The following is a 14,227-nucleotide window of genomic DNA, read 5'->3' as shown; positions in this document are numbered from 1 at the left end:
AATCACACATCCGACACATGCATAATGCACATTGTGGCCGGGCATGGACTATGAGAATATTTCCTATTTACTCTTTGAATATACTTTGTGTTTAATTTGTGCATCATCCTTTGGTAAGTGACTTGCGTTTTTCAAGCCGCAGTGCATTACCTTGTATTAATAGTTCGGTTATTTGGTCATAAGGACTTTTTTATTTTATTTCATTCATCGGTATTTGATTGTACCCCTTTTAAGCATGCATAAATGATAGTAGTAATTTAAAACATAAGGAATTGTCTATACTAGTTTATCTATGCTAGGGAGGTGATGCACCTTCGGTAAGTGTATCAACTTTTTCGTCAAATTATAATATTTATATGAGATCTTCTCCACAGGAATTGTGTAACAAAGTGATTAGAATGAATTTAGGAAATAAGACTGAAAGTAAAAGTTAGAACTGTTTATTAGATGTAACTGTTTGGGTCAAAGGGTCATTAGATATAATTGTTTAAAAAATTCTCCAAAAAAATATATAATTAAATGACATTCTATTTCATAAATTTTTTAAAACTTAAGACTAAATTTTTCTATTTAAAATATAAACACTGAAATTCATATGAAAAACTTCAAATATAGTATTAAAATTTAAGATTTTAACACAAATAACTTAGACTATAGTATCAAAATTCAAAGTTTAATTAATAAATAAAGAATATAATAGTTTATCATTGAAAAAAAAAGGAAAAAAATGTAATTAACTTTGACGATATATTTGTTTTTTCAATATAACATAGTCTTCGGACATATATTTAATATAAAACAGAATAGTTAATAGTCAATATATAATAATCTTTATATACATGTTTGACCATAACAAAATAGTGGTATTTGACTATTTTCCTTAAAAGTTTTCTATCATATTGACTATAATTTTTTTCACTTGCATATAATTTTCATTCACGAGTAATTCATCCAACGATAAATACTGCTCTCCGGCAATTAAGAAATCTACACAAGTTTGTTTTTTCATTGAAAAGTTTAAAATTTGGGATTTTAAAAATGTCTGAGAAAATTTTCATCGAAAATGATGACAAAAAAAACCTCAAGCGCAAAATGGAGGATTTAGAGCCAAAGCATGAGAAGTCAAAGGTAATTCCACAAACCTCTGAATCCGATGTTAAGGATTTACTTACTCTGAGGCTTGGCATTCACACCAAGTCCACTATCAAATCCTTAGAGATTGGTGAACATTCAAGTTCATATAAAAACGCTGCCGAGTCTTTATCTCAGAATGCTACTGATGAACCTTTACCCCAAAATGTTACCAGTGAACCTTTACCTGAGCAACAAGTGAGGGAATTCCTTTGTCATTATTGTGACAAGAAATTCTCCACTTCTCAATCACTTGGAGGACACCAAAACGCTCATAAGCGTGAGCGTGCCTCCAAAAAAATGGAAGAAGAAAGGAGAAAGGTGGAGGAAATGAATCAAACCCTAAGGTTTAGCTATAGTAATCAACTATACCCTTATCAATTTCCAAGCCCTATTCCCTATCAAGGGTATTCATATTTACATAGTGCTAACTTGAACTATCCAATTAGCTCCCATATTAACAATATCATGCCTTCTTGGGCCATTGGTTCTCCTTCTAATGGCTATGGAGGGTTGCAAATTCCAAATTCATCCCTCACAATACCACAATTTGGGATGACTGACTTTAGGGGTGGAGGTCAACATGTTGCATTGCAAATTCCGCAAAGGTCAAACACTATGGGTTTGAGACTTTTTGCTCAAGATAATCAAACCCCTTCAATTGCTGAGAGTACAGAAAGAAATTTCAATGCTCAGTTTCGTTCTCAAACTCTTCCATTGTTGTCTCATACCGATCCTATTGGAGGCGACCAAATTCAAATAAATCACAACATTTCTTCACCACCAACTCAATCAACCTCAGAGGCACTAAACTTGAATCTCACCCTATAAGATTTGTGCCTAGCTTAAAAAACACATTGGGCACATTTTTTAAACATCATGTTTTCATGGTCACTCTATAGTTCATTTTCCTTTTTATTGTTTTGTTGTTTATTTATTTTCTGCATATCTTTGGGTACTTACATCATATGTTGATGTAGTGCTTTATCATTATATATGTAGTTTGTTTCATAAAATAATCAAATTTATGTCTCCATTATAAGTACTTATTTTTCAAGTATAGATATAGATTACCATTGTTTGAATTTTTGTCATGATTCTTCACTTCCAAACATGTGCAATGCAAGTAAATTTTGTACCTTAAAAATAAAATTTTACCTCTAAATTTATGAACTATCGACTATTATCTCATATGGAATTTAAACTTTGTCTTTTGATTACAACGTCCAATGTTTTTTTTTTTGGTACATACAACGTCCAATTTTTAACTGACACATCATGAACTATTTTCCATTTAAACCAAATAAAAAAGTCAACCATTTACTCTATAAATCAATATTTCTTCATATTAAATAATGAGAAATTGTTTTGTCTTAAAAGATAAGTTTGGAAAAAGATTTGAATGAAGAAAAGAAATTGTTATAAAAAATTGATGTGTTATTTTCTATCCATTCCTTATTACTTCATTTTCTCCAACTTTCTAAGAGCATTTTATAAAGTGTGTCAACTCAATTTTATAACACTTCTTACTCTAATGAGTGATGAGTGATTTCATCCCTAAGTTGCTTAACTCACAAATATAATTAATTTACCCTTAAATTAGGGGTGTACATGGATTGGGCAAATCCGGTTGACCCGGTCAAACCCACCCAATCCAACCAAAAAAAGTGGGTTGGGTCGGGCAAGTGGGTGGATACGGATTTCAAAAATGAAAAACCCATAAAAAAAGTCGGGTTCCGGGTAAACCGGACCCAACCCAAAAAACTCACTTACCCACTAGTGCTATGTTTTTTAAAATATTTTTTATGAAAATACTAACGATTTTTCCATTTGATCATTAAATATTTTTATATTGAAAATAAGTTATACTATTTTTTAAGAAAATAGAAAGATTGAATAATTTTCATAAACAAATATAATAATTTATCGCACTATTTAAAAAATAAAATGAGAAGCTTGAATAATTTTCATAAACGTATATTATAATTCATCGTTTAGTCATTTGATATTAAAAAAACAAAAAAAAATTATTTGGGTAGCAAACTATCTAACCCGTAAATTAGTGGGTTTACACGAAAAATAGGTGATTATTTTTTATAGTGAAAAAAGTTACACTATTTTTCAATAAAATACAATGGTTGAGCTATTTTTATTAAAAAACATGATGATTCGACATTTAAATATTTAATATAAAAAAATAGAAAAATAATTTGGGTAACCCACTACCCAACCCAATCCAACCCGGAAATTAGTGGATTTACCCAACCCGGCCCAATGTTATAACGGGTGGTTATTTTCCTCGACCCAATCCGGAATATCCTATGTGGTTCGGGTTTTGGTTTTGGTCAAACCCAACCCAATTCAGCCCACGTACACCCCTACCTTAAATACCTCTAGTCTAGGTTTTCCACTTACCAAGCAAAATTCCAACTTTAACCCTCACACTAATGGGCCTACTATACACACCCCCTCACTAATGGGCCAACACCCGCTACATACCTAGCCCAATTAAGTAAAATCCTAATTTACACATAAACACATAATTAAACACATAAGCACACACCACGTAATTAAATAAAAATAAAATAATAATAAAAATAACCCTAACGAAAAATCGAGGTGTTACAATTTGCATAATTTTTTTTTCATTTTTTTTAACTCCGTTAAAAGATTTTCTTCAAAAAAAAAAAAAAACTCCGTTAAAAGATGTTTATGTAACCATTTAATGCTAAAGTGGCGAGTCCAAATTCACTACACTCAATACTAAGGTTCATAGGTGTATTATTCAATATTTATTTGAAATAAAATCAATCGATTACTTGAATTTAAAATGTTGATGATATTTTTATTTGTCAAATTAAGTTTAAATTCTGAAAGAAGAAGAAAAAAACGAGGGTAAGTAATCATGTTTGGTGTCATAAGCACTTTTTCAAATTTCCACTCAACATTATACAAATATGATCACATAAACTCTTTTTATGGAATTGAAATAAAAATAAGTAATGGTGAATATATTTTATGAAATGACCAATTTATTACAAAAACAAAACTTGAAAGACCACTTTAAAATAAAAATAAAATACAAAATAAAAATGTTACTAAAGTCAAACTTAAAGGATTACATAAAATATTTAACCTTAAAAGTAAGATTCAAAATTTGAGTCATGCATTGAAAAATAATGCACTAAGAAACCGTCCAACTATAACAGATTGGGGTATAGTAGTTTCTATCTACTATCTACTATCTACTAGTATATATTTAAGCCTCTTTCTCAAAACCCTTTGAGCCATTAAGGGTCATTTTTCACTCTTATTGAGTTATTGTAGTCTTTTATGGTAGAATGAAATAATTAATCATTCACCATTGGTAGGGTAGTATACTATTTATATATTCGTTTGTGTGAAAGGACACAATCTTAGGGAACCAAACCATTCATTGGCTAGGTGGCAACCCTCCCCACCAGGGACGGATCTAGACATCAAATATCAATGTGGCTAAAATTAAAGATACTATGAACTAAATTATCCTGAAAATAAGAAATAATATTGTTTAGTGTAATACATCTACAATGAAAAAAATCTACTATCTATTTCTTGAAAATGAGTTAAAATAACATCATTGTTAATTATTTTAAGAACATCTCTTTTTATAAAAGTTACAAGACGATCATTTAAGCACTGAGATACGTGTTCCTTCTTATGTCGTGTGTGTAAGTATGTGTTTCGTTCTGCAGTGGAAAGACCAAAATATTTCATTATTTTTTTTATATAATTATTTAAGTTTTGTATTACAGACCAAAAAAATTTATATTTTTTTTATCAAATTTAATTATTTATATGTTCTTGTTATCTATCCTATATATAAAGAGAATACATGAGTTTTGGTGTGGACTTTTCATAATATTAACAATACCCTTGATTTTTTTTAGTAGCAACAAAAAAATTTATTAACAAATTCACCATAATATAAGATTTTTTTTTTTTGGCAGCAATATAGAGTACATCATGGTATCTTCCCTAACCTTGGATATATCACTGTAGCACACACTCAAAAATGCAACAACAACCATGGGATGTCCCGTCTTGCTTTGCCCAAAATTGCAGTAATAGAATCAATGTGATGCATTCTCTATGATTCAATGGCATAACATCTATAAAATACAAGAAAGCCAATGTGATGCATTCTCTCAACAATGTTTTACCAAGTCATGTTTTACCATTGATAATAGATAGATGTATCAAACAAATAATAGAGCAATTTCTTAAGATATAGTTGTTTAAATCACTAATCCATATATGACAATTTCTTTGATAATAGTTGTTATAATAAAACCATATTCTTTCTTTCATTCACTAATAATCCATAGATGGCATATTTGGTAACTCTATATAAGGCAGTCCAACAGAAAAAAAAATTCTAATCTTCATACTCCCTCGATTTTATTTTATTATCACCACAGTATATATTCGATCCTCTGACCGCCTAATCTGATTCGGGGATCAGTTCTGGCATTAAGTGGATCCAGCTCTCTCGCGACCGCAGTTGTGGGGATCGAATTGTTGTCCTCTCTACCAAGTCCAGCGCCAATCACTACTGGATCAACTAACGATTGGTTACTACCTCCATTTCTGATTACAAGTAAAACAGGTCGTTCGCATTTTTAATTCCAATTTTACTTATAACTAGAAACTGTGAGAGTATTTTGTAGTATCTTTTTCAAGGTTCAAATCATAGTATTGTGCCTTGCTTATTTTCTACAGAAAAGAGGGTAAAAATAAACTAAAATGAAAATAAGTGGTTTTACTTGTGTAAAATACAAAGTAATCAACTCATATACAATAATAATACCTATTCAACCAAATTGTGTAATTTTGGATGTGCAATTTAAGTCATTCTGCACCAATATTTGCAATTTATTTTCCCAATTTGATTTTCAAATGCTTCTCTTTAGTTTGAATTGAATTCTTCTTTCCATTCATGATCCTCAAACTTTGCCTAAACAAATCAAATTCCCTCTCCTTTTTGTACCTTTCTTTTTCAACTGAAACTAATTGAGCTTTTAAAGATTTGATGCTTTCTTCTTTCTCTTGCAATTCCTTCTTCAAATTTTCAATTTGGATGCCATTTTCCTCTGCTTTCCAATACAAACCATCCCCTGTAAATATATTTCCAAGAGTTAAATAAGCTCAAGTAAATAAAAAATGTCATATTATATCTGTACCTAGTTTAAAAAATCTCACGTAATTATAGGGAGATTAAAACATGACTTGATGGTTTGGGCGAATGAGAGAGTGAAATGATAAGGAGGTTGCGAGTTTAAGTTTTACCCTTAATAAAAATTGACAATACATATATTAATTACTTTTTTTTTGTCTGTCAGTCTAGTGGTTAGAAATTCCACATTTTTAAGATGGATAAGTGGAGTGTACAAGGTTCGAACCTCGACCCCTGGATATAAAATGCGATATCGCTTACCAACTAAGCTAAGCTCACGAGGAAAATAATAATTACTAATATTGACTCTTTTAAAAAACAAAATACTAAAAAGATATTTCTTTACTATTGTAAATGATGATATGCACAATACTATGAAAAGTCTATTTCTTCATGATAACATGTACAAACAACATATCATTTTTTTTGGCCTAGTTAAACAACATAGAAATTAATGGAGTATAAAGTGAAATTATTCACACAACTATTGTAACATCAATAATTCACAAAACTATTGTAACATCTCAATTAACTTATTTATGCCACTAAATTTAATCTAATAATGAAATTTAATCTAATGATAAAAGATTTGGGTAGAATACTTGATATTATGAGTTAGAACCTCATATTTTAATTAGCTTATTTAAAAAAGTAGTGTGTGATGATTTTAACCCCACCTTCCACCCACACACTACTTTTCAACACACTACTTTTCAAAGGACATTGATAGACTAAGGCAATCACAAAAGAGACAAAGATTAACTATTTGAATAATTAGTTTAATTAAGTTATTATAACATATAAGTGCTTATCATATAACTTTTTATATACAAGTTATTTTTTGTCGAAAGTTAAGTGTTTTCGTAAGTTACCCTAAAAAATTTATAAAAATAAGCTAAAAACAACTTATAAACATATAACAAATTATCTTCATAAGTTTTCTCAAACAGTCTAATATAAATAAGTTCGAATAAACCAATTCAAAAGATCCTAAATACTAACAACAAAAATTAAGATTTGCTTACCATCATAAGTTCTTTGAATGAGGTCATCTAACTCATTCTTAATAGCAAGATAAAGTTGTTTCCACTTCTCAACAGCTTCATCTCTTCTTGTTCTCTCTTCCTTCATCTCTTGAATCAAAAGCTTAGTCCCCATTAGTTCCCACTCAGTCTCACAATTCTTCTCTACCATTAATCCAACCTCTTCCATCTCTTTTATCTTTTTTTCTTTCTCTCCCACCATTTCTTTCAACTCCTTCACTTCCTCTCTCATTCTCTTCATCTCTTGTTTCCAATCTACCTCCTTAAAAGTAAATACCATAATCTCTCTTTCATAGTTTCTACTTTCTTTCTCTCTCTCACACATAATCTCCTTTATTTCATCTTGTAGAATTCTCACTTTCTCTTTCAAATTCATTACATATTTTTGTGAACATTTTTTCTCATTGTTTTTGCTAACACTAACACTTCCTCCCATGTTTCAAATTAGCAACTTATGACAAGTGTTGTGGTTTGTTCTTATAGTGATGAGAGATGAAAAGATAATAATAATTAATAATAATGGAACTAAAGTTATAATGGAACTAAAGTTATGTAAAAGTTAGGCTCTCTCTGACATTGATAGGAATAACACCTTTAAGAATTTCTGGCTATTTTATGAAGTTAGATAAGGGCCATAGTTGTACTTTATAGTAAATTCAATAAATTCAATAATGGAAGATGGTGAAAATGAGGCTAGTGAATACCCACTCACTAGCTAGGATTTTAAACTAGACATAAAGATAGGATAGGACACTAAATGATATGGCTACAAATATGCTGGCTACAAATATATACTGCAAATTTATCACCTATAAAAAATTTTATTTTATGAATAAATCTCCTATATAATTATACATAAGTTAAAGAGATAAGGGCAATAAGTTACGCTGCTAACTCTTTTGAATATAATCTATTCACTCTCAATAAATAAAAAGTTAAATATTATATTTCTTAGCTCCTATTTAAAATATCACTGAAAAATATATCTTATGTTTCTCTCTTTTGTGATGTCAATAAATTGATTCTCAATATATTTTATGAAGTAAATGAGAATTCACATTAATTTTCACATATTCTACATATGCAAATACTCACATTTGAAATTATGATTTACTTTGCAAAACAAATTGATATAAATTATAAATCACTTTAAAATACCAATTAGACATTTATATTTTTTCTTTCTATCATACCCTTTAACATTTACTCTTTTAATTTCTCTCTCCAATGTTATAGCAGAAAGTTTTCACTACCATTTAACGGTGGTTAATTTCTATCATGAAAACCTGCAAGAATACACAACATGTTTTCTTCTATCTCAACCTAATATTTTTCATATGCAACCACGTAACTACTTAAGTGACCCAAATTTTTTATTATTGAGACTAATTTATTGTTGACACTCATAATTTCTTTTTATTATTTAAAATTAACTATTGCTTTTGGTGCCAAACTATATTTTAATTGGAAAAAAAAGTTAACTATATTTTTATTTTATGCGAAATTTTTAAAATGAATTAGAATTTGGGAGAAACGAGTATTTTCTATAAGTGGTCCAATTATTTGTCAATATTTATAGACTAAATCCAATTTGTCCTATTCCTACCCCAACACCTAGTTTTCTCTACAAATAATGCATAATTGTACAACAGCATCCCTGCACAGTAACTTCAATATTTGGCACATGGATTAGTTCACATATATATAACTAATTCTCGTGATGTTTAGTTGGAGTTTATATAAAATTAGTACTTATAAGTGTAAATCCATTAAATGAATACATTTGATACCCCACTATTTATGAATTTGTGATGGTTGATGGCGGACGACCGATGATAAAGACCATCGATTTCACAATGGTTGATGGGAGACGGCTGACGATAAAGAAATGGGACATCAAAAAGGAAGTACAATGGGATATCATAAATATCATAAATAATATTTTTTGCTTATAAAATAAAATCATAGATTTAGGGACAAGAAATGGGAAAATAATTGTACTTAGCGACAATTTGTGACATGGAAGAAGGAAAAAATGTACTACTACTTTGTAGTAAATGACAATTTATGCAAACCCCAAGTCAATTTCAATCAAATTAAAGTAAGAAAACTCAATTATGCTTATACTTTAGATTTGTAATTAAGGGTAAAATTTCTCCTATGATTATATTATGGATTAAAAATTGTTTTAATGAAGAATGGAATAAGCTTCTGCCCCATAAGTCACATGACTAACACTTAAACCCCACATATTTTTTAGAAGAGAAATGACACATTAATCAGTTAAACAATGAAAATATGCATTGGAACAACTGTCAAGTTGTGTCTACATGTGTAAGTATATATCTATTATAATACAACTCCTATTGGTCCATACAAAACTATAGGATAAATTAGGCCTACAACAAGGGTATAGTCATGGGAAGCATAATCAAAAAGTGTGACAACAATATTCTCAAAACTATAGAGCATTAGCCATGCTGGGACTTTATTTTAATTTGCATGTTATTAATTGTCTTTTGGCTTCATAAAAACAAAATTTTCAATGCATGGTCTTCATTTCCCTATAGTACAAAAATAATTAATAATTGTTTGTGCTTGTCACCTTTGGATTCCCTAATTGAAAAGGACATGAACTATTGTTGGTTTTATGGCCCTGCATTCTTGTTTTCCCTTCATGGACCAATTTCAATAAATTGGTTTGTGTTCACTTCATCCTATTTGGTATGGCATTTAATTGTTAGTACAATTTTTTTTTTTTTTATTTTTGACAAATAGTACAATTATTTTAACTCTCTTTCTTTTGTCCTTTTCCGTATGTGATGCACCCATGTTGACTATTTATGATCAAATGAAAATGTTAGAATAAGCCTGAAAATGTAAATTCAAGTGGGTGTAAGATAAAAAGAAAAAATCAATTGATATTATTAATAAGAAAAACAAATCAATTGGTTGGGTTTGGAAAAAAAATAATACTCAAAGATGCAGAATGCAGATGACATGTAATTAAGTCATATTCAAAAAAAAATCAATGAAATCTAACTCATTAAATTAACTGGGAATAAATGTGTGTTTCATTTTGTTGTGACTTGTGACATAAATTAATTTTCAATGAATTTGATTTGTGAAATTGTTTCTGATTAAAATTAGATTGAGTATCTAAGAACGTTTAGATGAGATAGTGCGTGTCTTTTCTAATTTAATTAAGGTTTTTGAGTTTGATCCCTGATTTCAGAACATCGTTAAAACTCTTAGTGAGATTGAGTTTTTCATCCATTTGGGTTCAGCAAAACTTAAGAAATTAGTACACAGTTGCGTGCGGAAGATATATGATTTACACTTAAAAATTAGATTGAGTGTAAGGTTAAGTTTATGGTATACAAATGAGACATTTATTTATCTTATACAATCTTGTTTTCACTATCGGATCAAACGAGATATGATATGACATATAAAAACAAACTTATGCATAATGAAAGATTCACTTGTGATTGTGAATATTAGACAAAACTTGAATGTAAATTGATTTATTTTTTGATAGATTTATATATAAGTGCATTGAACAATAAATTTGAGGCTAAAAATCAATATAACATAGGCAAAAACTCTGAATTCTAACTTCAAGTTATAATTAATTTTGAGGGTAAAATCAATTCTATTAAAAAACATTCAAACATCAAGATCAATTTTAAAAATTTATATTAATTTTGAATCTTTCAAAAGTGAAACTAAACATAGGTTGGCACCGATTTTGTCAAAACTCCAAAATGTATGTCAAAAGTGAAACTATAAACATCTAAGATTACATTGAGGTGACTGAATAGTCACATGCAAACAAGAGATGATAAATAATAGGTGCATTTCTACAAATATTGATGCCATGAAGATCACCTCTATGCTCAACTTTTTGAATAAAGTGCAGACAATCCTTCTGCACAAATAATAAACAGATATGGCGACAATATAACATAATCCACTTAATCCATTTTTTTGAGAAATTCATTTTTATCATCATATCTCTCAAAATACCAATTAATCCGAACATAAGGCTTACTAATATCGAGCTTGAGGGAAACATCACCTTTTTTTTTACCTCTAGTCTTTGTTATCAAGATCGACCTTCCAGGAACAAACGCCGATTGATTGTTAGATCAAATGCATTTGTCAAGGACTTTTTTAAGTCTGTTAGCAAACACTTTCGCTACTGTTTTGTACAACACATTACAAAGGGATATAAGTCTTTAATCCTTCATGGACGTTTGGGACTCTCCTTTAGAGATAAGTGTAATGTTTTTGTGGAATTAATAGATGTTCAGACCAACTCACATTCAATATAAGATTTTTTAACAAGCTTGTTTTCCATGTTTTACAATAATTGAAAAAGAGTAAATCGAAACCCTTGAAAAGTTCTTGAAAGTTGAAAGTCATGTTTCTTTGAAACACATTACAGAAAAACTGGAAAATTCAATTGAAAGGTGCGATTGTTGGAGTTGTCTAAATCATTACTAGTAACTCAAATATGTAGTAACAAAACAAAGATCCAAAGTGTCATCAATCATTATACCGTGGGATGCGCTCACACTATTGAAGTAGTTAACTCAAATATGCCCATTTTTGCTTATTATACCGTTGGATCCTAAGTGCATACCTGTCAAAATAGGCTAGCCGAATGGGCCGGCATGCCAAGCCCGATTTTTCCCGGGTTTGGGCCTTAAAAATCTTAGTCCGAATTGTTTTCGGGCATTTTAGCCCGGCCCGGTAAAAACCGTTTAAAATATGGGCTAGCTCGAATGGGTCGCGAGCGACACGCAAGCCCAAATAAATTATAATAAAAAAATTAAAAATAAATATAAATAATTTATTTGGGTGAATTGAACTTAGTTTTTATTATAAGAGTTTTTTTGCCGTCCTACAATTTTCTCAAATATCATGCGCTACTTAAGTAGCGGACAGTGTTTTTTCCTCAAATTTCACATTTTTACTACTTAAGTAGCGGATGAGTAAAAATCAGGCACCCGAGAAACTCGTATGTAGCGGATGAATAAAAATAGGGCATGCGAGAAACTTGTAGTAGCGGATGAGTAAAAGTAGGGCGCGTGAGAAACTCGTAAGTAGCGGATGAGTAAAAATAGGGGGCGCGAAAAACTCCTAAGTAGCGGATGAGTAAAAATAGGGCGCGCGAGAAAGTCGTAGGTAGAGGATGAGTAAAAATACGACGCGCGAGAAACTCGTAAGTAGCGGATGAATAAAAATAGGGCGCGTGATACTCGTAGGTAGCGGATGAGTAAAGATAGGGCGCACGAGAAACTTGTAGGTAGTGTAACATCAAAACCCATTAATGCCTTTATTATGGCTAAAAAAATTTCTTTTCTCAAAAACGACGCAACGGATAAAATAAAGTTCTAGACTTAAATCAATTGATTGATAAATTGTTGGTTCGAGATATTACACTCCTCTTTATGAAAATAATACTAAGTTAATTAATTAGTAAAACTCGCTTTATACAAAATAAATCTTCTTTATAAAGATACATTTTCCAAAGTGAATACAAATAGTCATTAAAGACCCTATATACTAAATACAACCATTTTCTTGTGTCACAATCAGAGCGGAGCTTCACCGACGACTCGACATCGATAACCACAAAACCTGTGAATCTGGACCCCAACGGTCCAGCACATAACACATAAAAGAGAGTTAGATAACATACTCAAAATATACAAGTGTAAGTAAACTATACTTAAACACTTCATCAACATTCATGCATATTCATACATCATGCATATACTTCATTAATCTCATAATTATAAACTACAAGAAGTTATAATCAAATATCAATCATAATCCTCAAGAAATTGAAGCCAATTACATTTATAATCATCGGACAATCAACACATACAACAAGTCTAACACACATAGACAATTATCACAAATTCCAAACATATGTGTCACATGTCAAATATCAAATAATGTACACATATCCTAATGCAATCTAATGCCATAATTTTCATGCTATGTCCCCTAGACATATCTAATGCATGTGGTACCATCTTCTTTATTAGAGTATCTCACCTCTAATATCCTTCTTTATCGGATAAATATAATCCGATATCATTCTTTATTGAAATATCCAATATCACATATATTCATGAATGCATGTATGTATGTATTTCATGAACTCACTCACAATCAATAGCATTAAGCTCTTCATTTAAAATGTGGAACACTATCAAACATTTCTTCTTTATTAAGATAACACTATACCTTAATATACGTCTTTATCGAATAACATAATTCGATATACTTCTTTATTAGAATAACACGATTCTAATATTCTTCTTTATTAAGTTAATTAACACCTTAATATACTTCTTTTGACATTTAAACAAACATCATCAACACAATCAAAATAATCATATTCCACAAATATAATCAACAATTCATCAAAATACAATTAATCATGGTTATAAACACCTAATTGTATGTTAGAACACCCTACTCACATGTTACAAGTGCCCTAATGCACTTAAAACAATTAATAAAAATTTGTTGTCCAGTGCTGAGCGAAGGCCTGGCGAGCCGTAGCGAACATGTCATGTTCGCTGAGCGAAGGCCTGGCGAGCCGTGGCAAACCACACCAGTCGGGGATGAGTAAAAATAGGGCGCGCGAATTGATTCTATTTATAATGTTGAGTTTGAGCACTAAAAGTAAAAAATAAAAAATAAATCGGGCCGGCCCGAAAGCCCAACAACCCGTACCAGGCCGAGCTCATGCACTAATTTGGATAGCCCGTTTTTTATCCGGGCTTTTTAGCTCGGTCCGACGAAGCTCGAAGCC

The 14,227-nt window shown here is 30.4% G+C and overlaps 2 protein-coding genes across 2 annotated transcripts; one reads left to right on the top strand and one right to left on the bottom strand.

Annotated features, from left to right (window-relative positions):
* Window positions 1-1,038: 1,038 nt before the first annotated feature.
* On the top strand, window positions 1,039-1,962 carry LOC123891968. The gene is made up of 2 exons (XM_045941830.1): window positions 1,039-1,256; window positions 1,308-1,962. The coding sequence occupies exons 1-2, from the start codon at window positions 1,039-1,041 to the stop codon at window positions 1,960-1,962; spliced, it is 873 nt and encodes a 290-aa protein (XP_045797786.1).
* A 3,955-nt stretch (window positions 1,963-5,917) lies between these two features.
* LOC123901545 (golgin subfamily A member 6-like protein 22) lies at window positions 5,918-8,136 on the bottom strand. The gene is made up of 2 exons (XM_045951671.1): window positions 7,372-8,136; window positions 5,918-6,287 (listed from the first exon to the last, which is right to left on the bottom strand). Exons 1-2 carry the CDS (start codon window positions 7,823-7,825, stop codon window positions 6,046-6,048), a joined length of 696 nt encoding a protein of 231 aa, XP_045807627.1. The 5' UTR covers window positions 7,826-8,136; the 3' UTR covers window positions 5,918-6,045.
* Window positions 8,137-14,227: the final 6,091 nt, after the last annotated feature.

The sequence above is a fragment of the Trifolium pratense genome, linkage group LG1 (genome assembly GCF_020283565.1).
Source record: "Trifolium pratense cultivar HEN17-A07 linkage group LG1, ARS_RC_1.1, whole genome shotgun sequence".
In the NCBI taxonomy this organism is placed as follows: domain Eukaryota; kingdom Viridiplantae; phylum Streptophyta; class Magnoliopsida; order Fabales; family Fabaceae; genus Trifolium; species Trifolium pratense.
Note: the sequence above shows the minus strand (reverse complement) of the source record. Positions and strands in the feature narration are given on the sequence as shown.

Excerpts from the sequence above, each read along its gene's own strand:
- LOC123901545 (XM_045951671.1), bottom strand. The coding sequence starts at position 7,825 with ATGGGAGGAAGTGTTAGTGTTAGCAAAAACAATGAGAAAAAATGTTCA. Across the intron at positions 6,288-7,371 it reads CATTCAAAGAACTTATGATG|GGGATGGTTTGTATTGGAAA; the intron begins GTAAGCAAATCT and ends ATATATTTACAG.
- LOC123891968 (XM_045941830.1), top strand. The coding sequence starts at position 1,039 with ATGTCTGAGAAAATTTTCATCGAAAATGATGACAAAAAAAACCTCAAG. Across the intron at positions 1,257-1,307 it reads TCATATAAAAACGCTGCCGA|TGAACCTTTACCTGAGCAAC; the intron begins GTCTTTATCTCA and ends AAATGTTACCAG.